The following is a 26310-nucleotide window of genomic DNA, read 5'->3' on the forward strand; positions in this document are numbered from 1 at the left end:
GGGTCAGTTGCTGCATATCCAGGTATTTGCTTACGCTTGGAATCGCCGAACTTTATATAGTTTCTACTATATTCGGCATGAAACTCTTTGAGTTTCTTATTCGGCTAAGAAACGATATGGGATGTAATATCTCTTAACTTAAACAAGTCATATGTTGCTGAATTGAAGCCTTTGGCTCTTTATATATCTAATAATGCCATGACTAGTTTCTATGTGGCATAATAAAGAGTTTTAAAATGCCGAATGCAAAAACGCAAAAGTTACATACTGCAGTTGTAGACCACTTGGAATACAAAACTTCTAGTGCCATATTTAAAATAATTATCGTCATACTTCCGTTTCTTGCAGGCTGATTTTCATGGTTTATTATTTGGAATGAAATTTTCAACCTCTGAATTTGAAGAAGCAGCTTATATTGTCAAGTGGTCCCCCTCGGCATTTTGTCCATTATTAGGTGTAAATGAAGGTATTTCTTAGATATTAGATTATGCTTTCTTACTTTTGCCTGCTCACATTTCCAACTACTTGAATTGCTTTTTTTAATTGTTTTCAACTTAGTACATACAACTGTTATTCTTGCTAGTAGGATCTCAAACAAAATGGATTATTATTACCATAGTTCCCCCCTTATGTGCAGGGAATACATTCCAAGACACCTCGAATATATTACCGAAATCTATATATGAGGGTGATCTAAAAAGTCTCTTGGCCTCAACCATAAATGACAACATTATTGGCAAGATTTTTTTTTTTTTTCTAAGTTGGTACATCTGTCATAAGCATCCATGTGAAATTGCAAGTCATTCTATCAAGTAGTTTGTTTTGTACAGCTGTCTGAAGTAAAAGTGTTGTCTGTATTCCTTGAAATGAATAAAATTGAGCATTGTGCGGTTATAAAATTCTTTGTAAAAGAAGATTTAATGCTAAAAGAAATTCATTCAAAGTTTTCATAAAAGTTTATGGGCAGTTTAAACGTGGCCATCCCAGTCTTGAAGATGATCCACATGAAGGATGTCCAAAAAGTATAAGCCCACTAGAAATCATTGATCAAGTGCGTGCTATGGTATTGAATGACCAGCATGTCAAACTGCGTGAAATTGCTGAGACTATAGGCATTTCAAAAGAACGTGTAGGATATATTTTGCATGAAGAATTGCAAATGAAAAAGCTTTGCAAAAGATGAGTGATGCACTTGCTCACAGCAGATCAAAAATGCACTCGCATGTAAATCTCTGAACAGTGCTTGGAGCATTTTAACAAGAATAAAACTGATTTTGTGCATCAATTTATTACTATGGATGAGACTTGGATTCACCATTGTACACACCAGAATTCAAACAGCAGTCAAAACAGTGGACAGAAGCTGGTTGTCCAGCATCAAAAAAGAAAAAGTCAGTTCCATTTTGGAACTGACTTCTTAATTATCTTAGAAAGGGTAAAAAAATAAATGGGGTATATTATTCCAATCTTTTAACCAGACTAGGCAAAAAAATTCATGAGAAAAGATCCAGTTTGAAGGAGGAAAAATTCTTTCATCAGGACAATGCACCTGTCCACAAGTGTTTGAGCAATGGAAAAATTAAGGGATCTGCACTATGAATTGTTGGAATATCCACCCTATTTCCCAGATTTGACTCCCTCTAACTTCTATCTCTTCCCAAAACTAAAACTCTTCCTCACTGGTCAGCGTTTTTCTTCGAATCAAGAGGTGAATGCAGCTCTAGAGGGGTATTTTGCAGATCTTACTGAGAACCACTACAGGGATGGGATAATGGCACTAGAGCATTGCTGGAATAAATGTATCAGTCTTAAGGGAGATTATGTTGAAAAATAAAAATAATTCTGAAATTATAAATCCGTTTTTTTTCCTTGTTAGGCAGAGAACTTTTCAGACCACCCTCGTATACTGTTTTTTTCTTATACATACATACATACCTATGATAAAGTTTAATTTATAAATTAGGCACAGTAAGAGATTAACAACAATAACTAATAATAAAATAGAACAATTATAACAACAGCCTCAAGAGCTCACTTAGTGAGTGCAGGCATGACAAACTCAAGGTACCTGATGCTGGACCATGCCTTACTTCATGTAATATACATCTGTTATATTATCCGCAGACTGATCCCCCCCCCCCACACACACCTTCTTTCTTTCTTTCTTCTTTCTTCTCTTCTTGCTCCTTTCCCCAACGGAAGTAAAGTATTCAAGGGCTGGAGTGATTCTTTTCTATTTTGCTATGTCATTTCTTCTTATGCAGCCACAGAAGGGGACAACAAGCTAACCCCAATAGGTGCCGGTCCCAAGCCTGGATAAATGGCAAGGGTTGACGTCAGGAAGGGTATCCGGTGTCATTAAACTTCACTGCCAGCTCTAGCTATGATCAAATGAGTCGAAAAGAAACTGACACAAGAGCTAGCATGTATCCCTTAGGCAGCGCACAGCTACATCACCCTACAGCTACGAAAAGTGGATGAGGGCTACTGCATCAAGAGCGGATACGGTTAAAGAAGCAAGCCCAGCCGGTGGAGAGAATGTTGTGAGTGGGAATGTTGAATGTTAGAAACATGACTGGAAGGGAAAGAGAGGTGACAGGCATGATGAGGAAGAGGAAGTTGGACATTTTGTGTGTGCAGGAGACAAGGTGGAAGAGGGGAAAGGCGAAGGAACTGGGAGACGGGTATAAATTGTTCTACTTTGGAGCGAATAAACAGGGAAGAAATGGTGTCGGAATTGTGGTGTATGGCAGAATGAAGGGCAAAGTACTGGAAGTGGGTAGGAGTAGTGACACGTTGATGTGAATGAAACTGGGTCTTGGAGAAGAGCAAGTGGTTGTCTTATGTGTATATGCCCTGCAAGTTGGCTGTACAGCAGAGGAGAATGATGAGTTCTGGAACGTGCTAGATGAAGAAATGAAGGAACTGGAAGAAAACAAGATGGGGATTGTCAGGGGAGACTTGAACGGACACATAGAAAGCCAGAATAGGGACTGTGAAAGGGTCCATTGCATGAGTGGAAATGATGAATTCATTTCCACTCATGCCATGAGAGAATTGTGGACTTTTTCTGCAAGAAAAACAAGTTCTGTGAACTCGGTTTTTCTGCAAGAGGGAAGAACATTTGATAACATTTAGAAGTGGTAAAACAGTTCATAGATTGATTACATTTTGACTAGAAGAAAACATCTTAAGGAAGTAACAAATTATAAGGTAATCCCAACAGATTAAGTGGAACAGCAACAACACCAGCTGCTGTGTGCAGACTTTAAAATATGGTCAAAGGTTAATGGATTTTTTACAACACTCAAAAAGAATTAAATCAGAATTTAATACTTCCTATATTTCGTCCTAGTCACTAGGACATCTACAGGGATTACAAAAACAATTAATGTAACATGCACACACAAATCTTACAATACTAAGCCCAACCACGTGGGCGACACTAAAGTCACCCACGTGGTTGGGTGACTTTAGTGTAATCCCCGTAGATGTCCTAGTGACTAGGACGAAATATAGGAAGTATTAAATTCTATTTTAATTCTTTTTGAGTGTTGTAAAAAATCCATTAAGCCTCCAACATGATGTCCTCACAGCACTTAAGCCTCTACACATGAAAAGAAAAGAGTGTGAGGAACCATTTTAGAGAGAGGGTGTTAGAGATTATTTCGGATGGACTAGAAAGGGTACAAGATTGGTGGAGACATAATTCTAAAGCAATTCTGAGCTGTGCAATCGAGGTGCTGCTTGGTTTTTATTTTATTTGTGTGGGGTCCCCCGATCCTCAACTGCCCCTTAGGACTGGTTGAGCCTTCCTAATGAGAGATTAAGTATGTATTTTTGACTGTAACAGCATGTGTTCATGAGGTGCTTGGTGGTGGAATAATAATGTATAAGAAGCAGCAAAGGCTAAGAGGAAAGCAAAGCAGAAGTGGAATGAGACAAGAGTGGAAGAAGAAAGAGAGAGAGAGAGAGAGAAAGCAAGCGAGAAGACAACAGAGTTATTCCACAGGCGAAGGCCATGGGATATCAAGATCTTTATGATCAATTAGAAGTAAAGGAAGGACAGAGAAAAATTAATCAATTGGCAAAATGTAGAATAAGGCATAAAGGACATCTTATGTGAAGCAGATCAAAGACTGGAGGAAGAGTATTAAGGAGGGATGTGGATATATGAAACAGATGGAGAATATACTTTGAAGGGCTTTTGAATGAGGAACATTTGAGAACTCACAGAGAAGATAGGCAGTCTTGTGAGGGGATGGTGCAGAACATCGGTAGAGTGGGAGTGAAGGAGGCCATAAAGAGGAAAAAGAATGGAAAATCGGTGGGCCTTAACATGATCCCAGTGGAGGCATGGAAGGCACTGGGGGAAGAGGGAATTGACCTGCTATGAGACCTCTTCATAAAAGTTTGCCAAAAGGAAAATATACCCAAGGAGTGGAAGGAAAGTACTCTCGTCCCCACCTACAAGGATAAAGCAGATGCACAAGACTAAGAATTACAGAAGAATAAAGTTGATGTCCCACACAATGAAAATCCTAGAAAGGGTTCTTGATGGAAGAATGAGGAAGGAGGTGGAGATTGCAAAGGAGCAATTTGGCTTCATGCCCAGTCGATCGACAACAGATGCTATCTTTGGGTCACAGCAGATGATGAAAAAGTTTTGAGAAAAACAACGGGAGCTACATCAGGTGTTTATTGATCTGGAGAAAGCGCACGATCGAGTGCCAAGGCAAGAGGTCTGGAGGTGTCTGAGGGAGAGGAAGGTACCAGAGAAATATGTCAGGTTGGTGCAGGAGATGTACAGAAATGTAAAGAGAAGAGTTCAGACCTGCCTGGGAGAGAAAGAAAGTTTTCAAGTGACAATTGTTTTGCATCAAGGGTCAGCATTAAATCTGTTGCTGTTTAATATTGTGATGGAGGTGGTGATGGGGAAGGTGAGCGAAGATGCGCCTTGGACAATATTGTATGCGATCATGCTGTGTGCAGAATCAAGAGAAGTGGCAGCTAAACTGGAAAGATGGAGGAAAGTACTGGAAGAGAGAGGTGTACGAGACTGAGCAGAAGTAAGACGGTATGTGTTGCAAAGTGGATGGCAGCCAGAAGATATCTAGAGCTGGAAGCAAAAGTTCCTAACCTTCATCATGAAGGTTAGGGACTTTTGATACTTAGGTTCAACATTGGAAGAGGATGGAGAGGCTGAGAAGGAAGTGGGATGCAGGATACAAGTGAGATGGAGGAACTGGAGAGAGAGAGAGATGGTTGGAGTGCTATGCGATAAGAGGGTGCCAATCAATCTAAAAGGCAAAATTTACAGGACAGTAGTGAGACCAGTTATGACGTATGCTATGGAAACTGTGGCCATGAGGAAAAATAACATCAGCAGGATGGAGGTAGTGGAGATGAGAATGCCTAGGTGGATGTGCAGTGTGACCAGAAAGGATAGTCTGAGAAATGATTATATAAGGGGAAACGGTGGAAGTTACGAAGTTAGGAGCAAAGATACAGGAGGAAAGGTTGGTCATGTGAATAGGAGGGAGGATGAGTATGTTGGAAGAAAGGTCATGCAGATGGATGTGCAGGGGGAGGAGGATGTGTGAGCAGCCAAAGAAGAGATGGAGGGAGCTGGTGGAGGAGGACTTGAGGATGAAGAACATGGATGTGGTTACAGCCTAAGATAGGAGGATGTGGAGGAGACCCACTAAAACAGCAACGCTACTTAAGTGGGACAAGCTGCAGAAGAAGAAGAACAATTATAACAACATACTATAATAAAAGTAATCTGAATGTGAATGGAATCTTAGCAACCTCAACATGGTTTTTTATTATTATTTATTTATTTATTATTTTATAAAGTCGGGAACTTTCACTAAAAGGAAGCAGTTTATAGCTCTTTGGCTTATCAGCATTGCCTGCAATTCTAACAGGAAACTTTTCATAGATTTCTACAAATATCCAGTTTTGAAATAATGTAGAATCCTTTAATATTCACTTTGCCCACGTAATTATTTATATTAATAAATTCATTTCTAGAATTTTCCATTTAATATTTTCAAAACAGGGTTGACTGGACAACTGAACCACAGATAAGGTGGGTGGGGGTGGGGCTATGGTATTATTATTATACGGGCACCTCCATGGAGTCCAAAGACTCATTGCAGGAGACCCAATCTATCACACCTCTCCTTGAATCCATTAACAGACAAAGCACTCGAATGACTCTGGCAACACATTCCACTCGTTCACAACTCCAAGCAAAAAGTCTAGTCCTCAAACTCCTACTAACCACATCTTTATTCAACTTCCAGGGATGACCCCCCTGTTCTGGCCCCTCCAGCAAGTGCTGAAATATTTCCCCTGCATCTATCCTATAAAACTCTTTAAGCAACTTAAATGTTTCTATCATATCCCCTCTTTTTCTCCTATCAACACACCTTCAATCTAACCTCATAGGGAACATTCCACAGGTCACTCACTATTTTGGTCACTTGCCTCTGAAAACCATCTCCACCACTTCCTCATCCCCAAGAAACCCAGGAACCAGACTTGAGGACAGTAATCAAGATGCAGGAATATCAAGGCCTTATAAAAAGGAATGACAAAAGGAGGACAAAATCAGAGGAAGATGGAAAGAATATTTCTGTAAACTACTAAATGAGGAGAATCCAAGAGAGAGGTGCGAGGATGGAGAGGCAAACGAGAGACCGGTGTAAGACATAAGTAAAGAGGAAGTGGATTGGGTACTGAGAAAAATGAAGAATGGAAAGGCTGTGGGGGCAGACCAGATACCTGGGGAAGTGTGGAAAAGTTTGGGTAGTGAGGGCATGGATATGTTATGGGATCTGATGAGGAAAATAGCCCAACAGGAAAAGATACTAGAGGAATGGAGGGAAAAGTATTCTCGTCCCAATCTACAAAGGAACAGGAGATGTTCAAGACTGTGGCAACTATAAGGGATCAAGCTGATGTCACACACATTGAAGATATGGGAAAGAGTAATTGAAGGGAGGAAACGAAAATTGGTGAGGAACAGTTTGGATTTATGCCAGGAAGAGGGACAAGGGATGCGATATTTGCGCTAAGGCGATTGATGAAGAAATATAGAGAGATGCAAGTGGAGTTGCACATGGTGTTTATAGACCTGGAAAAGGCATACGACAGAGTGGCCAGGCAGGAGGTATGGAGGTGTATGACGAAGAAGGGGTGTCGGAGAAGTACATGAGGTTGGTGAAGGAGATGTATGAGAAAACAGAAACTCAGGTTAGGTCTAGTGTCGGCATGACAGAAGGGTTCCCCATTGTCGTAGGGCTACACCAAGGGTCAGTTCTGAGCCCTACCTCTTTGACCTGGTCATGGATGTAGTAGTGGGGTTGTCAAGAAGGAGGCACCATGGAGCATGCTGTTTGCCGACGACGTTGTTCTATGCAAATCATCCCAAGAGAAGCTTGAAAATACCCTGGAAGAGTGGAGAAAGGTAGTGGAGGAGAGAGGCATGAAAATTAACCAGGAGAAGACTGAATATATGTCAATGGGGAGTGACGAGGATATGATCATACGACTTCAGGGTGAAAGGTTAATTTCAGGGAAGAAATTCAAGTACCTTGGGTCGGTCGTCGATAGGAATGGTGACCTGGATGAGGAAATACAGCACCGAATAACATGCGGCTGGATGAACTGGAGGAAGATGAGTGGGGTCCTGTGTGACAAGAGAGGGAGTTGTAAGAGAAAAGGAAAGCTGTATAAGATGGTGGTGAGGCCGGCGATACTTCATGGTGCAGAGACGTGGCCTATAACAAAGGCACAGGAGAGGAAGATGGAGGTAGCAGAAATGCAGATGTTGAGATGGATCAGTGGTGTGACAAAGAAGGACAGGATAAGGAATGACTACATCAGAGGGATGGTTAAGGTGGGACCAATTGGCAAGAAGATATAAGAAAGTAGGCTGAGGTGGTTCGGACATGTAGAGAGAAAGGGTGAGGAGTATGTTGGTAAACGACTGGAGTATATGGAGTTGGAGGGAAGGAGGAAAAGTGGCAGGCTCAAGCTCAGGTGGAGGGATAAGGTGACAGAGGATCTTAGGGAGAAAGGATGGAGTCCGAAGGATGCCCTGGACCGGAGAACTTGGAAGAGGAAGGTTAAAGATCTTACCCCGTTTAACATGGGATAAGGCATAATGAAAGAAGAAGAAGAAGATAAAGAGGAATGACAACTTCCTTATCTCTACTTGTTAATGTGTTCTTCAACAGCCAAGAAACCTTATGGGCTGCCTTAGTAATATATCCTCTAAACTTTCTAACTCTGTCTATCACCACCCCTAGATCTCTAGCTTCATCTATTTCCTGGAGCACAGTACCATCAATGTGATAAACAACCTGTAATCTATTTATCCTAAAATGAATAACTTTACATTTCTCGACATTAAACTGACATCCATTAACTTTTGCCCATACTGACAGCCTACGTAAATCACCGTGCACACTCTTCATTTCACTTTGATTAGCTATTACTCTACCTAATTTCACATCATTAGGTAGAGTAATAGCTAATCAAAATGAATATTTCCTTTCAGGTTATTTCCTATGTCATTTAAGTAAAAATTAAGGAGTAATGGTCCCAAAGCTGAACCTTGCGGTGCGCTATGTGTGATATCCATTTCCGTTTGTTCTAATTTGCGTAACAGAGTTCCATGTGGTATTCTGTCAAAGGCCTTTGCAAAAGCAATTTGCTTTATAATCACTCGACCTGTACTCATTGTACTAATTTGGTGATGCACATCTTCCAAATCACGTGTGGAACTCTCTGGCCTATAGCCACAACCAACTGTATATTTTGTCTTACTGGCTTTAATCTCACACCAGACTGCTTCAAATGAACAGCCACCCTTCCATTTATCTCCTATTCTTTTTGGCTATAATTCATCTGCTTTCATCAGCAGTAACCCCCCCACCATCACCACCATTCTATCTTTCCTGAAAATACTAAACCCTTCACATTCAATACCTGTAACTACATCATCTGCTGTTAGCCAAGTCCTAATAATGCCTATAACTTTTGGTGAGGTTGCACTAACCAATGCCCCAAACTCCTCCATCTTGTTCCTAATACTTCTGGAATTAATATATAGAAACGGCAACATCCCTCTATTTCCTCCATCCACCTTTACTTTCTGAATTGACTAACCTATTCAATATTTTTGCTTTTGACACTAGATTCCTCACTTGGTCATTCTTACACTCACTCGCTTCATGGGGTGCCTTTACACAACTCACTTGCTTCCACCCTAATTGGTTATGTTTCCCTGAATTTGCACTTCAGCATGATTGGTGAACAAAGCTTGCACTCTTCAGCACCTAACACCAAAACCATTTAGATGCAGTCCATTAGGATTCTTTCCGTCAAACAGAGACCATAGGTCCACAAATTCTACATCATTCCTTTTGCACAACCTACATACAGACTCATTGGATATTACTGCCCTCCTCTTCAGTTCGCCTCTATCATAGTGTGGTAGGAGACTTGCAATCTTCACCTTCTCGCTCTTCAGTTATGCCTCCTCTAACAACTCCTTTACATTCTCCCTCATAGTCTATTTCTCGCCTCTCAAATCATTTGTACCAACCAAGACAATGATTTCCTTCAAATTACCTTTTTGCATTGGGATGACGTGGCTAATATCGTGAATTTTTGCACCCGGAAACATGATTTTATCATACTTTTAAGAACTCCCCTGATCACTTAATCTCCATACATAATTTTCTCCTTAACTTGTTTTGTTTGATTGTTTGGTCAGTCTTTGTTATTCCAGATCACCTGCTTGTTTCTCTTTTCAGCCCTGCTTAACTCTTGCCACTTCTGCAGTTTTTCAATTTCACGCTTTGTCCTATGAAGGATAACACTTAAGCATGCTAGTTCTTTATTAATATGCATTTTGTTCTTCTCTATTTCCACAGCCCCACATTCAACATTAATAACTTAATTTCCCAGATCATTGGCATTATTTTTTGCATTCTTGCCACTTAATAGACTCTCGCTTTTAAAACCTAATATGTACTCTCTCTCCAGTTTCAATTTCCTTCCACATATTCTTTAATTTTCTAGATGAATGCATTTCATATACTCTGCACTGAATGATATCCCGCAAATTCAAATTGCTGAACGATGTGATCTTTGCTGCTATTTTTCATCACGTTGGTTCCATGCAGACAATATCACAATAAAAACAATACTCCAAAAACACGAAAATACACTATAATTTTCTGAGGATAAAACACAACAAAACAGATAAAAATCACTAATTTTACACAAGCACTAAATTACATGACCACTCACAATATAATCTAGAAATCAATGGATGATGAAATAGTATTATTAAATTACTATTAATTTTACTCATTTGTCATATTTCTTATATATTTCCAGAGTATTCCACATTTCTCATTCTATATTATTTTCTATCTGCTCCCTGAGTTTTTTTATAATCACCATTCTACAGAAAGTATATTCTTTTTCTCATTGGTTACATGCATTTTCAACAGCTAATACTCTGGGTGGCAAATGTTTTAACTGAATCCAACCTAATATATATACACAAAAGCTGCTCTTGATCTGAGGATGTCAACCAAGAAGAATGATGAAATATCAATGTGTTTAAAATAACTGTCATTTCTACTTGTGTGTATTAATGTTTTATTCTGGAGTCATGACCCCTTCCCACTCCCATGTTACCTTAATAGCTACCTCTTGAGCTTTTAATAATCACCTATTCTAAAAACATCTCATCTTCCTTTTACTCTCTTTTACCTTGCGGTATTGAGGGTAAATTAATCATCGGACCTCAAGCCGTTCACAGGACAAGTTGGTCAGCCTTACTCCCCAGTGTATCCTATGTCCTGTAGTGTTGAGTTCTCAAGGCTGGTTTGCATGCTTTGCGGGATGAAAAACCCCAGGATAAACTGGGGGAAAAACCCTGCTGTCCACGCTAAAGACCGGCTAACTTGGCTATGGCTGAGGAAGATCCTTCAGCTCCTCATGTCGTTGACGGGAATCGAACCCAGGACACTCCTTCGCAGGCATATGGCTGCGAAGCGCACAGCCACCTATTATATATCCTTCATTCAACGAAACTCTCATAAACTCACCACCACTGCCACCACCCAGGTAAGTATATCATTATCACATGAAACACTTGCACCAAAGTAGAGTTGACATCTCACTCACAACCACTGATGCTAAAATCATATCAATGCTCTGAATTATGTCAATTTGTTACATACATCTAAGACACTGTACCACCACTCACAGAGAAAAATTGATTTTTTTTTTTTTTTTTTTTTTGATGGATACTATCTTCTACTTCCTATGTATATCTCCATAATTAATATCCTCCATAAGAGATAGAGGCAAATCAAAACAGGTACATTCTATGTATTTTGTCTATATTAATGGCTGGGAATGCATGCAAAACATAGTCTCTTCAGCAAAGCCAACTTTACTTTCTCATAATATAGCCTGTTTTCACAAATGGAACTAGGAATTTCCAAGTGAATACTGCTATCTCAAACATATCTTCCCTAAGTTGCAGGAAATGCCAACACCAGGAAATGTAGACCCCTCGGTGGTATCATCACCTAGTGAACAACCATCATGCTTGTTAGAGTCATGAAGTGGCTGCTGACGTTTGGTCTTCAGAGCAAGACTCCGGTTTCTGTCCCCATCCATCCATTCTAACATTTGCAGTGCAGGAGAAAAGCTTTAATAATATGAAGGGAACCAGACAATTAGATCTGCTAATTCCAATCATTAGATCTCTGATCAATGCCCATTGTAAATGATCTAACTGTGAAGCTTAGCTATCCTTCAGTGAGGTAGGTTGTTTTGGGTTTAGAGGTGCAAGGACTAAGGCATATCAGTATACAAATATGTAAATATAAAAAAATAATAAAAACAGGTGTTAAAATCTTTTTTTTTTTATGTTACATGAAAGGTTGTTTGCTAACCTATAATGCATTTTGTACTGTGGATAGACTAAGGATTTTTTCCCCTATTTTCATCAATTTTTTTAGTATTTTTTAATTTATTTGTACATTGTCTGGAAACCCTGCTGTAGAAACTAACATGGAACTATCTAAGCTGAACTAATAAAACTAATATAAGCAATATGTACATAATCTATAAAAGATGAAAAATCTTAATACTTTATAAATATTTAAAAAAAAAAAAAAAAAAAAGACATAACACTTGACGAGTCTGATAAAATTTACTTCAGTATATAGGCTTGAACAGATTACTAATATGACTAAAATAGTGACAGTGCTTATTAATGAAACAAAGGCAGTTGATTAAAATGTGAAAGTTGGGAAGAACTATGAGGAGTAGGGCAGATGTTGTGGCTTCTTTACAAGACGACTTGAATAGACTGAGTGAACTGGCACAGAAGTGGGGTTACCACTTCAGAGTTGCAAAGTGTAAGGTATTAAAATTTAGAAAACAAAGATGGAATATGAAGTATAGAATTTGTGGGGATATACTGGAGGAGGTAAAGGAAATAAGAGCTCTGGATGTGATTTTGGAAATGACTTCAAATTTAGAAGATGCATTGCTAAAATTGTGAGGCCAAATCTATGCATATTGGTCCATATGTGGCTTTGATTAAGCCACATATGGACCAATATGCATAGATTTTGGACCAATATGCATAGATTTTGCAGCCTAGTTTTCAAAAGGATGAGATATTGGAAAGGTACAGTGGTGTTTGACCAAGGTGGTATCTGGTCTCTAGAATGTCGAGTATAAAGAAAGGTTGAAAAATGCAATTTGCAGAGTTCAGTGGATAGAAGGAGGGGCATGATAGATACACAGTGCTTGAAAAGAAGTTAATGGACACTATAGTGTGTGGAACAAACAGTCATGGTACTCACCTTAATAAGATGCAGTACCTCCTTTCAATCTTATAAGACATACTTTCCACAAGTATACGATATTGATTGATAGGAATTTTGGACCATTCTTTCTGTAGGCATGTAATGAGATCCTGGGGGCAGATGTCCCTTGACCTCACCTGACACTCCAGTTCATCCCACTGTGTTTGGGCAAGTGTAAAGCAAATGCTACAAGATTTCTTCTAAGCTTCTTTAGTTGATGTGGAATCAGCACTTCACCACACTTCGAGAGTGTGGTGAAGTGGTGAAAGGTGGAAACAACTAAATGCTTTAGGAATTAAAATCATGGCAGTTTGTGGAAATACTACAATAAACTGAGTGTCAAAATCAAATTCTCTAAGGAAGAGAAGGTGAACCAATCAGCTTACTCGAATTGTCCATCATAATATCTGTGATACTGTAAACACTGCCCATGCAAAAAAGTGGAGATCATGAGGAAATGATCATACTTAAACAGCTTATTTAAGTATGATCATTTCCCATTCAAACAGTTGGAGGAGGGAGGAAGGGAGGTTGAGCTGAGAGTTAAGGCAATAACAGTGAATGTTTAGGTAAGTATATGAAAAGTGCTGCTTTCTGCATTCAAGAATGAGAGATTTTTGTTGTCAATTATATGCTCAAGAAGAACTCATTCTGATATTAGTTCAGACACTACCTGACAATGCTGTGTCCAATTAAATTCACCATTAAAAGTAAAGTAGATGGATTGCAATATGTCATCATCAAGGTCATCCTGAGAGATATCCAGAAGGAGGTATGTAGATGAATCATACTGTTATAAGAGATCTGACAGAGTCAGATAGTAACTGTCTCTATATTTGTATTAAGTGTGACATGGGGGGGGGGTATGATTGCACATGGGATGGCAACTCTTCTGTGGGCAGGTATAACAAATTTCCTGTCCTAATGGATGATGGCTACATTTCATAATACTGGATCATAACTTGGCTTCAGGTATATTTCCTGCATGGAAAAGTACACTGGTTTACACTTCTGCAAAAGACCCTTGCTGTTGTTGCTTTGGCAGAATCCATGGCAATTCTATTGTAGAAATATTTCCATTATTTTGGTAGTGTCTACTGGCATCCAATGTTGAGAGGTCTTGTTTTCATTGCCCTTGGATTTTTTTTTTTTTTTTTGGATAATTATGGATGGCCAGTGTCCATCATTTCTTCTTCATCAGAAAAAATATCAAAGATATCTTCAGACTGAACTCCCTCTACGGCACTAAGTATATTAATTGGTTTATCTTGTTGTTGTAGATATCTATTTATTAATGGATCAGGAGGCATAATTCTTTGTGGTGCATGTTAAATCATTTTTTAATTTGTGGATTTTTATTTAATAGAAATATTATTCCATAATATTTGATAACTGATACAGGCTCGCTCAATAATATTCCAAAATTTCCATTTTTGGAATGTTATTGAGCCTGTATCAGTTTTGTCTTTAAATATGTTTTCGAGAGACAGCATGTAGATCTACTGTTCAGGAATGTTGTAGTTGTGACAAGGTGGAATTGACATACATATCAACATGCCTACTGACATTTTCAATACAGTTGTCTTCTCCAGATAAGAGAGTTTAACCCTGAAAACATTGCTACTTTACTGATATATTGCTTCTTCTTTGTTGCATGGTATTTAATGCTCTGTTCAGTGTTTATTTTTTTTCCTTTTCATCTGTCCACCTTTGGGATGCTTAGCAGCACACTGGGTGATCGCCCCCAAAATTAGGGTATTTTGCTCTTATAGTCCATATCCTTGTGATCTTTACTTCCACAGTGAGCGCACAGAATCACGACAGGCAGTTTTGAGAATAACCACACTTCTGACATTTAAAGCAGATAAAGGGTTCAGGATGTAGAGCTTAACTCTGCAGCTGGGATATCCTGCTTTCACACATGGTGGTGGTGGTTTATATGCAGGTGCCTGGAGTGAGGAGGAGCCTTCAGTGAGGTGAGGGTAAACATGAACCCTAATGCTACCACAACACAGTCATATCTTATTTCTCACAAGAAAGATCTCACTTCACTTACCCTTATTCATGAAAATATCTAGATCAGATTTCTCTTATGAAGGGAAACAGTATTAGATTTCTCTTCAAGAGAAATCTATTCCTATAATTGGATTTACCTATTTATTTCTTGGGCAGACTTACACTAGTGTCTGCACAAACATATTTTAGCTATTGCTTTTTCTTCAAACTCCAAAAGCTTTGTTCTTTTCCCCTCAAGACACTACTTCTTGTTCTCTTGTACAACTGCTAATGCTATATCAATCACTAATCTGCCCAAAATGACTAAAACCTCCCTACGAATGCTCGATGCAATCCAAAAAAGAGGCAATTATTTAATTTCAGGCTTAATTTGTTAGAGCTTTATTAGTCTATATTCCAAGATAACTACCATTGGGATAAAACTTTGCAACTGATAATCTGCTGGTAATCAGTGTATGGTACAAGTAGATGGTGAATGCTTGAGAAATGAGTTTAGAATGCAACAGAAGCACACATCTAAGAGCACCTTCCATAACTAACAAATGTGTTGTTACATTCGTCAGAGCACTGGATGTTTCTATAGCTCTAGACTTTTTACTGCCTGAAGAGAACTTTATGAGTTTGGATATACACCTTTGGTAGAAATGCAGTCTGATGTATATTAATCCAAGCTCTATCGTATACACCTCAGCTGCAAAAGTTTTTACAATCATGTGGGATCTGTGCAAATATAATGCTGTCTAGAAAGACAGCAGAAGATCCTACCAGGTCCTCTGATTTTGAAGAGTCTGTCTAGATAGGCACAAAATCAGAATATTATCTTCTATGCACTTGAAAGAGCTACTAATAGAAGCAGGAGGGGCAGAAAATTTGTGTAGCCTGCACAAAAAAAAGCTGCATGGTGACGCTATGGTTATAGTGTGTTTAATTAGCATATGAGCTATATTGTCTACTATAATATCTAGAGTTTGCAATAGAGCTTTTATTCACTCTTCTGATGGAATAAAAGCTCTCGAGACAGATGCTGATGTCAAAGCAACAAAGCTAGTTCATGTTTGCTTCAACATACAAACTAGGGATAGGTGAACATTAAAATGCTCTAGTTAAGATTCTGATGGCTTGATGGCAAACAGGGTCCAGCCATCTCAGAATACTTTCTCTGCCAGAAACACAGACGTGGGATCCATAAACAAGTTTTGATCTGATCAATGCATGTTCCATTGAAACAATGAAACCTGTCAGCACTAAAAGAGGTGGAAGATGCAAAAGATGTTCATTGCATTACAGCACTTATCTCACAACTGCTATACATGAGGAAGGAAGATAAGTTTATTATCAAATCTGAGGCCCAAGATTTGGCTTCTGATTGTAGCATCCAGGAATGTGTTAGCAATGTCAAGATATTTCTTAATATCCTCGTTTTTAATACGATATTGCCACTGATGCCATCTGTTCACACTCCTAATCTTTCTCAGGACTATTATATCTGTGGTCTCTAGTCTTTGGTCAAGTGTTTTAATGCTAACCCAGCTATCAGATCCATAAGTTAAAATTGGTTTGAACACTGTCAAGACAGCATACAGCTAATTTACTGTTTTGACATATTTCACTCTTATTCAATATAAATTTATTCAGTTGACTTCCTACCACACCAGCTTTGTTGATTCTGCTGTATATTTAATTTACCACCTTCACTAAAAATTGTGCCTAGGCAGCTGAAATGACTTGTTCTATAGGTTCTCCATTCACCATGCAGTTGATATTTTCAATGCTTCTGCCTATTTTTTTTTTTGCCTATTTAATTATTGCTGATCTTCATAACAAATCTACTACAACAGTTATTGAATTTAGTCAGGGAATCTTACAAACTTGTACTGGATTTATTCAGAAGTATAACATCACCGCATCAAGTAAAGAGCTAAGATTGTAAATGAGCCTTCTCTTATTTCTTGCATCTGCTCTATGTGAATTTTCCACGTTTTTATGTTGGAACATGGTGTTAGCAGTTCATGTTCTGAACAGAAATCCAGCAGGCACTTACCATTATTATTAACCCTGTTCTTTGCAGGGCTAATTGCAGTTATATAAACAATAGATATTAATGTTTTATGTCATTAACGAATAAACAAGACACACACACACACACACAAGTAAATTCAGTGCCAAAGCTTCTTAACCACCATAGCAGGAAATCTTATGCCTTGTCCAAGACCATGGGAAATTCACTGCAATGTAGCTGACCCATGCAGGTGAGTCCATCAGCTAACTAATTATGAATGAGCTGTCTACGAGTGCTCATCTTGCTAAAGCAGAAGACTAAGTAGATGCATGCACACACACACCAACGAGATTTCATTTTTCCAGAACTTCATGGGTTGCACTGCATGTCAAACCCAGAGGCAAAATGTTGCCTCATACCATGTAAAAGAATGTTATTGGCAATTATCAGTGTGTGTTCCATCAAAGAAGATCTACAAATGATCAGATTTTTAATATATAGCAATTACTTGTAATGAATTTGGACCTGAAACACACCACCTTTTCATAGATTTTAGAGCCAAATATAATAGCATAGATAGATTTAACTTACTTATTGTAATGAAGGAACTACAGATTCCACAAAAACTTACTGATTTAGTTAAAGTTACAATGAGAAATACTCGTTGTCAGATCAAAATTCAGAAGATGTTATTTGATCCAATATATATAAAAATGGTGTTTGACAAGGGGATGGCTTAGCCTTACTTATTGTAATGAAGGAACTACAGATTCCACAAAAGCTGACTGCTTTAGTTAAAGTTACAATGAGAAATACTCGTTGTCAGATCAAAATTCAGATGTTATTTGATCTAATATATATAAAAATGGTGTTTGACAAGGGGATGGCTTAGCTTGTTTACTGTTTAACACAGTACTTGAAAAGGTTTTCAGAGATGCTGGCATTAATACAAGGGAAACTATTTTCTACAATTCAGTACAAATTATGGCACATGTAGACAATATCGATATTATAGGAAGGACACAAAAAGCAATGGAAGAAACTTTATCAGTTTAGAAAAGGCAGCAAAGAAGACAAATTTGCAGATTAACCAAGAAAACACAAAGTATATGCAAGTACCTAGAAAGATTTGTGCTAATAATCCTTCTCAAATTGAAATTGGTTCCTATAAATTTGAAATTGTACATAGTTTTATATACTTGGGATCAGAAGTTAATTGTAAAAATGATATTAGTACTGAGATTCAAAGACGTATTCTTTCCGCAAATAGATGCTTTTGTGGACTTAGAAAATGCCTAACGTTACTCATTCACTTAATTCCAAACCTGGTTTATCCTCATGTAATTAACCTTCATGTAATTATCCTCCTGACTTTGGGTATGTAGTCTGATACTGCTACTCTCACGCAATCTCTGACCACTTGCCATGAACTACTGACATTCTTTCCTTGGAGCTTCTCGAGAAACAGCACTGTTCAAAAATGACTCCTGAGTCTCTCTCATAATCACCTGCCTTATAGTTTAACATAAATCCCCTTCTTGACAGAGAACTCCTCATTTCTGGCAACTTCTCAGAACAATACCGCACAGTCACTTTCCCCAATTGGAGGCAGATGTCTACCTTGGTTATGGGTACATCTTCTGATGCTATTATCAGATCCAACACCCTCAAATCCCTTGTCTCCTCTATAACATGTTGCTTCATGTAATTATCCCTTAGAAACTGTATAAATCTCACTTCCATCTTGCCATGCCCTCTTTTCTCCCTCCAGTCGATGTCCTCCATAATAATTGTTTGGCCTACACTTGTTGTGCTAATCTGCTGATACATGGCATCTACATTTTTCTGGTCTTTAACCGCACCCAACAATGTATTTTGTTCTACCTGCCTCTGCTTCACACCAGACAGCCTCAAATGAACCACCTCTCTCTCTCTCACAGATCTAAAATCCTCTTTAACTTCTAATTTTGTTGGCTGTAATTCTGTGACTATCATCAGCAATACCCCCCCACCTGTCTCCTGTTCCATCTATCCTCCCTGAAAATACAATACTCTTTACATTCTACCCCTGTAACTATATCAATTTCAGTCAACCAGATCTCACTGATGCCTATAATATTGGGCCAAGTCGAGCTGACCAATGCCAAAAACTCCTCACTCTTATTCCTGATACTTCTTGCATTCGTGTACATGCATTTCAACATCCCCTTGTACCCATAGTTACCCTTGTGTAACGTTATTACCAACCCATTCAAATTGGAAACACGTGAAATTCCATTCGGTATTGCTCGTCATCAAATGCTCATTTACCAGACACATGCTGATTTTATCCTCCCAATTATCTCTAGTTTTGCACTATTGCACTCTGACTAAACAACGCTGTGTTCAAACATCTAACTTCAAAACCATTTAAATGTAGTCTGTCAGGCATGTATAAGTTCTTTTGTCCATCCAAATTCACTCCATCCATCAATAAACAGCACACAATTCCTCCTGCATAATCTTCTCATTGACCCTTCTCAGTTCTGTTCTATCATACTGAGGTAGCAGACTCACATTCTTTACTTGCTTACTCTTCCAATTTTTGCTTCCACTAACAACTCTTTCATATCTTCTCCCATTGCATATTTCCCACCTTTCAAATCATTTGTGCCAGTCAGTACAAATAACTCTTTTGTTTCTCTGCATAATTACAGCGTCAATAACATGCTTTATCTTTATACCTGGGAAACATGGGATGCTTTCGTCACTTTCTCATTAATTATACCTCTTATCATTGAATCCCCATTTAATACCATCTCTTTTCTCCCAGTTTCAAATGGTAAGTCATTTGGGAAGTTTAATTTACTTTCAGTGGATAGTAAAGTATCCAGTTTTTTCTGTGGTGGTGTCTGATGATTTATTCTCAAGTGATATCCTTGCTATAATTTTTTTGATAACTCGCTGAATTTTAGACCGTTTTTGGAGTTGTTTCTGGAGTGAGATAATAGAGTGTGTGATTAATGCACTCTACAGAGAAGCAATCACAATCATAATGTTCAGGTAAAATGCAATTATCAGAGAGTCAAATAGATATAAGAGTTTGAGTCGCTGTTGACCATTTAACTACCATCTTCTTAGTATAAGATTATCTCAGGACAGATATGATGGAGCTAAGCCATGACTACCTATCTTGCCAAAGCAGAGGTTAATGTAGTGCAAGACTACCAGGATCCCCTTTCCAGATGCCCACAAGTTGCACTGCACAGCAAACGGAATGGCAAGATGTTAGATTCCAGTCTGTAAGAAAGGATAGTAAGACTCAAGAGAAGTAGAGCAAAGAAAAAGAGTAAGAATGAAAAGGGCCAGAATCTTTACTGGGAGGTCCCCCTCCATCACGAACAGGCCCCATGGGAGGGAAGAGAATGATTCCAATAGAATTGAAATGTTTGGTCAGAGTGTTTTCAATAAAAAGAGGGAGATTCCCACTAATAAGACCAAGTTGCATAGGTCTTTCAGTATGCTGAATCACTAAACTGTGTGACATACTCTTTCCACATCAGATAAAACTGATTCCAGATGATTAAGGGAAGCATCTCCAATGGATGTTTCCAGCTGAATAACAAGTCTAACAACCACATGAGTAAAATGTACTTGGTCAGAGTTCCAGAATAATTTTCATATAATGGATGGATGGTCAGAAAAATGAATCTTATAGGTGCTTGTGAATTCTTCAAAATGCATCTAAAATGATAAATATCTGCAGAGTAATCATTGAATAAAATGTTAAAGAGATTATTAAAATATACACTATGCATAATATGCATGCTATGTTAACACAGTGTAAGAGAAAGGAAAGATTTTCGCACCTTTGTGCCCAAGTAAGGGAACTTCTGTTCTGCTGAGCTTGCCTTAAGGCTTGTTGCTGTAAAAGTTGTTGATGCCTGCGCAACTGCTGAAATAAATGAATTTTAATTATTCAACAGTCAGCCAGAAGAGGAGTAAAGATATGACATATGTGCCAGTAAACTCACATGTGAAAACAGTCTGATGACAATTAAGATTGGTATTATTAATTTTTAATTTAAAAATACAATTTTGTAGTTGATCTTAGGAATTTCAAGAGTTACATCAAAACTAATATAAGCTTAAACATGAGTATACGAGGTGGCATCAAAAAGTTTCGAGACTAGCTCTGTTTACGTGAAATTACTTTATTTATCTACGTTTACACACTGTCACCTTCAAAACAGTCCCCTTGCATATCAATACAGCACTACCAGCATTCTTGCCACTTCTGGAATGTGTCCTGGAAGTCTTCTTTTCGGAGCATGTCAAGAATCTTCTGCGATTCGTGCTGGATTTCCGCAATGGTGACCTTTGAGCTGAATCTTCATCTTCAGAAACCAAATCTGAGTAGGATGGGTGCAGAAGTGAGATCATGTTGTTTCTGGTGAGAAACTCACGTGTGAGGAGAGCTAGGTGACAGGGTGCATTGTCGTCGTGGAGCATCCAATTTTTCGCCCGCCACAGATCTGGTAGCTTTCGCCGAATGCCCTCCCTCAAATGCCTTAAAACCTGGCAGTAGAACTCGCTATTGACGGTCTGGTCCCTGAGGACGAATTCTCGATGCACAATACCGTGAATGTTGAAAAAGATGATGAGCATGCACTTGGTCGAAATGCAAACCTGCCTCTCCTTTTTCGGTTGTGGAGATGATGGGCTCTTCCACTGTGAAGACTGTTGCTTCATCTCAGGGTCGTACCTATACACCCAAGTTTCGTCACCAGTGATGATCCTCGAATTTCATGTTTTGTCAAACGTGAATTTCACATTTGCTCTTTGTTCTAACTTGCTGTCCATGATAAAATCGCAGATGTGGTGATGCAGGTGGTCAGAATAGCATCAGTTGCACAGCTCCCGATGTACACAGGATGATATCTTTTGGCATACTGACTTATGAAGGTAGGTGCTCCCTGTGACTGTGCGTGCAGCCTTGTGCTGCCATCTGTTGGCGTGTTACAAATCTAGTCTCGAAATATTTTGATACCACCTCGTATATAAAATAAGCTTAAACATGAGTATATTTCAATACAAGAGGTGCAGTGCACATGGAATCCCAGGTGAAGCAGAAACACTTCACCCATAAGGTCAATATCGACTTGTTAGATATGTCTAACAGACTTTCAAATAAGTAAGGCAATCATTGTAGACAACCATAAAAACAGTACATTTTGTAAGAGCATTCTTGAATAGTAACACCATTGATTATTAAAACTTTGAGCAATTTTTTGTATATATACTCTGCTATTGACATAACTCTGTTTTATCTAATTTGTTAATAAAGTAGTTCAAATGGCAACGACAAATTTTAAGAAGAGGGATCTCTTCTATAAAATTTTATTAAATTGCATCAAACTAGATGGATTATTTCAAATAATTTTCTAACAGAAATGTGTCCAATTACAGCAAAATTTCTCTCATCAACTCATCTCTTTTGGGAAAATTTGGAGAAAAGAGCAAAGCTAATAATAATGGCAAATTTCTGTTGGATTTCTGCTCAGGACATGGACTGGTTATTACTAACACCATGTTCCAACATAAAAATGTGCACAAATTCACATGGAGAGAAGAGGCTAGGAATAAGAACAGTCTCATTGACTATGTTATTGTTGATAGTGATATTTTCTCCCTGGTGCAGGACACCAGAGTGTACAGAGGATTTGAAATTGGAAGTGATCACTATTTAGTCTTGAGCAGGATAAAATTGAATTTCATATTGAAAAGAATAACATGTAAGAAAGTTTTAAAGCGAATAAAAGTTGAGCAGCTCTCAGATGTGAACTGTAGACTAAAATACACAAAGATTATTGAAGAAAAAATGAAAGAGTTTGAGAACAGAAATCAAACCTTGGATATTCAGTGGCAAACTCTGAAGAAAACATTGATTGATTCTGCCAGAGAGGCATGTGGTGAGGTTGTCTGCAAGGATAAAAAAATCAGAACTCCTTGGTGGACACAGGAAGTTAAAGAGGCAGTGAAGGAAAAGAAGAAAGCATATCAAAAGTTCCTGTCAAATAAGTCAGCTTTTGCTCTTAGAGAATATAGAAACAAATGCAAGAATGCTAAACACTGTGTAAAACTAGCTAAACAAAAGTCATGGGAGGTCTTTGGCAAGAATATAGAAAATAAATATCAAGAAGGTGGCAAAATATTCTGGAGGTTGTTGAAGAAGCTTAGGAATGGAGGAAAGAGTGCTGTAAAAGAAGTTAGAGATGAAAAAGGTGACATGAAAACTGGAGAAAAAGATATCCTTGAAGTATGGAGTAATTACTTTGAAAAACTGCTAAATGAAACAAGCAGTGATGACAGCACAGTGGTAAAAAACACTGAGCAGACATGTGGTCAGGAATACATATCCATACTTGAAGTAGAAAAAGCCATCAAAGGCTTGAAATGTGGAAAGGCAGCAGGAGTAGACGATATTCGACCAGAAATGCTGAAGTAGGTGGTATAAGAGTCTTACAGTGGCTGCACTGCATAGTTCAGAAAGCCTGGACAGAGGGACGAATTCCCGATGATTGGAGTAGAGCTCTCATAGTACCCATATATAAAAAGGGAAATAAAACTGAATGTGAGAATTACAGAGGTATTTCCCTACTGAGTGTTCCTGGCAAGATCTATGCAAGTATACTTGAGAAACGGTTGAGAAGAATTGTGGAAGAAAAGCTTGGTGAAGAACAAGCTGGATTCAGGCCAAATAGAGGCTGTCAGGATCAGATTTTCACTTTACGAAAAATAGTCGAATAAGCATGGGAATATAACAAAGATCTGTATTTAAGTTTTGTCAATTTGGAAAAGGCATATGATAAGGTGCCAAGAGAGAAGCTATTCAATACGCTGCAGTTATATGGTGTCAATGGGGCATTATATCAAGCAATACTTAGTCTTTATTTGGGTTGTAAGTCGGCAGTTAGAATTGAAGGAAGTACAGGAAGATGGTTTAATGTTAAATCTGGTGTGAGACAAGGATGTACATTATCCCCTCTGTTATTCATTATCTATATGGATCACATTATGAAGGAAAGTGGTATTAAACATGATATCAAAATTGGAGTTGTTAATGTCAGCTCTTTGCTTTATGTGGATGATGTTATACTTCTAAATAAATCCGCTACAAGTCTGCAAGATTCTCTGACTAAATTGAATAGCTGTTGTAATAGATATGGTATGAAGGTCAGCAATAAAAAGACAAAGACAATGAAAATAGGCAGAATCATTGAAAATTTCAACTGTGTTGTGAATGGAGAACCTGTGGAACAAGTAAAACATTTCAGCTACTTAGGCACGATTTTTACTGAAGATGGTAAATTAAATATAGAAATAGACAACAGAATCAGCAAAGCTGGTATGGTGGGAAGTCAATTGAATAAATTCATATGGAATAAGAGAGAAATTAGTCGGAACACTAAATTAGCTGTATACAGGACAGTGTTCAAACCAGTTTTAACTTATGGATCTGAGAGCTGGGTCAGAAGTAAAACACTTGACCAAAGACTAGAGACCGCAGATATGAGAGTCCTGAGAAAGATTATAGGCGTGAACAGATGGCATCAATGGCAATATCATATTAAAAACGAGGATATTAGGAAAGAACTTGACATTGGCTGCATCCAGGAATGCGTTAACAGAGCTAATCTCAGGTGGTATGGTCACTTAAATAGAATGGGAGAGGAAAGATTAGCAAAACAAGTGTTCTCTGCCAGGTTGGCAGGAAAACGACCCAGAGGAAGACCAAGATATAGGTGGATTGATACGGTACAAAGTGCCTTAGACGATAGAAATATAAGATCTGATAATGTCAGAGTCTTGACAAGTAACAGACTGATTTGGACAAAAATTGTAGATAGGAAGTTAGTAATGATATAATTTTTTCATGTAGTACTATCATATCCTGTACACCCCGTGTGGGTACATGGCAGGAATTTGATGATGATGATGATGAACTCATCTCTCATCCTTCAACTACTGAAAATTGCTGTACTTTAACAATATGCATAAGACCAAATATATGAGGAATTGAACAGTTCATGGCTTGAAATAGAAACAAACTACAGATTAATTTGAATTAATTTTTTTGAACGTAATCTCTTCTTAGACTAGTGCACTTGGTCCAAGAGTGCTGCAATGTAATTTAACAGTAGTGCCACAGCATATGACATTTTGTATTATGACAATCCACTAATACAATAGTGAATTCACTCATATGATTTTAGTGACATTACACTGCATGAATCAACAGATGCTCAGATTTTGTGAGCTAATTCCTTATGACATTGCTCTCTGCATCTGTGTTTTCTGTGAATTACAAGCTGTTAACTTATTATTAATAATAATGGCAAATAAAAATCAAAGTAAGAGAACTGTTGCTTCCAGTAAAGAGACTAGTAAACCTATTACATTAAACACTAAGTTTAAGATGATTAAATTTATTGATGTTTGTTTGTTTTTGGTGCCATAGTACAAGGACAGCTATAGTCATGCTACATCAGTAACCAGTACACAATATAATAAACAAGTAATTATAAATAAAGTAATAAATAGATGTAAAAAATCTGTATATAAAAACAAATGCAACATGTCTTAGCAGTATACAAAGTAATAAATAGATAAAAGAAGGGCAGAAAAAATTTGTGGAATACAGGTGTAAAAAAGAGTATAGAAGGAAAAAAATTAATAAAATAATGTATACAATTTAAAAGAATAAACAAATAAAACTGGTACATACATAATTTATGTTGGTACACACCTCTGTAAAAATTTAAAAACCAAGATCACATTTGTTTCTGACAAAATATGCCAAAGTGTGCAGGACTCAGATTATGAAAGTGACTAATTTAATGATTGGGCAAAACAAGAGCAGTGGATTGAAATATGAATGATGGTTAGCCCAGTATCATACAACTCACTCATTGGCACATAAGAGGCAAACAAGAATTTCTTTATAACTGCAGCATAGACTAGACTACAACAACCTAATTCCAGGCTTAATTTTAAAATACTTTTTATTGAGTTATTCAATGATGATTGCCACTAGAATAAAAGGACATTTTATGATCTGAATGAAATCAGTGTATGGGACAGGGATGGTGCAAGCCTGAGAAAGAAGATGACCTAGCTGCAGTATCTGCAGTCTCATTCTGCTTAATCCCAATGTGGTTTGGATGTACACCAACAGAGATGTATATCCAATTATAACCTTCCATTACTGATAGAGGATATGTTGATTCAAGAGAGCCCTGATGTTTCTGCACAGAAACATACGGTGCTCTCTCTAGACATCTTACTGCCTATACAGAACTTTGTGAATCTGAAAACCTTGCAGACCTTTGG

General features: G+C 38.0%; 1 protein-coding gene across 4 annotated transcripts in view; it reads right to left on the reverse strand.

Moving 5' to 3' along the window:
• The window catches only part of LOC150100781 (GRB10-interacting GYF protein 2-like), a 525021-nt gene that overhangs the window by 88664 nt on the left and 410047 nt on the right, over positions 1 to 26310 (reverse strand). For 3 of the 4 annotated variants that reach the window (XM_090401529.1, XM_090401530.1, XM_090401531.1), the window contains exon 23: positions 20787 to 20872. In XM_090401529.1, the coding sequence (XP_090257655.1) occupies positions 20787 to 20872 (86 nt within the window). The remainder of the gene's footprint in view (positions 1 to 20786; positions 20873 to 26310) is intronic. The other variant, XM_090401532.1, reaches the window with a different exon arrangement.

Source organism: Typopeltis vanoorti, chromosome 12, assembly GCF_054136105.1.
Source record: "Typopeltis vanoorti isolate ZY-2024b chromosome 12, IOZ_Tvanoo_1.0, whole genome shotgun sequence".
In the NCBI taxonomy this organism is placed as follows: Eukaryota; Metazoa; Arthropoda; class Arachnida; order Uropygi; family Thelyphonidae; genus Typopeltis; species Typopeltis vanoorti.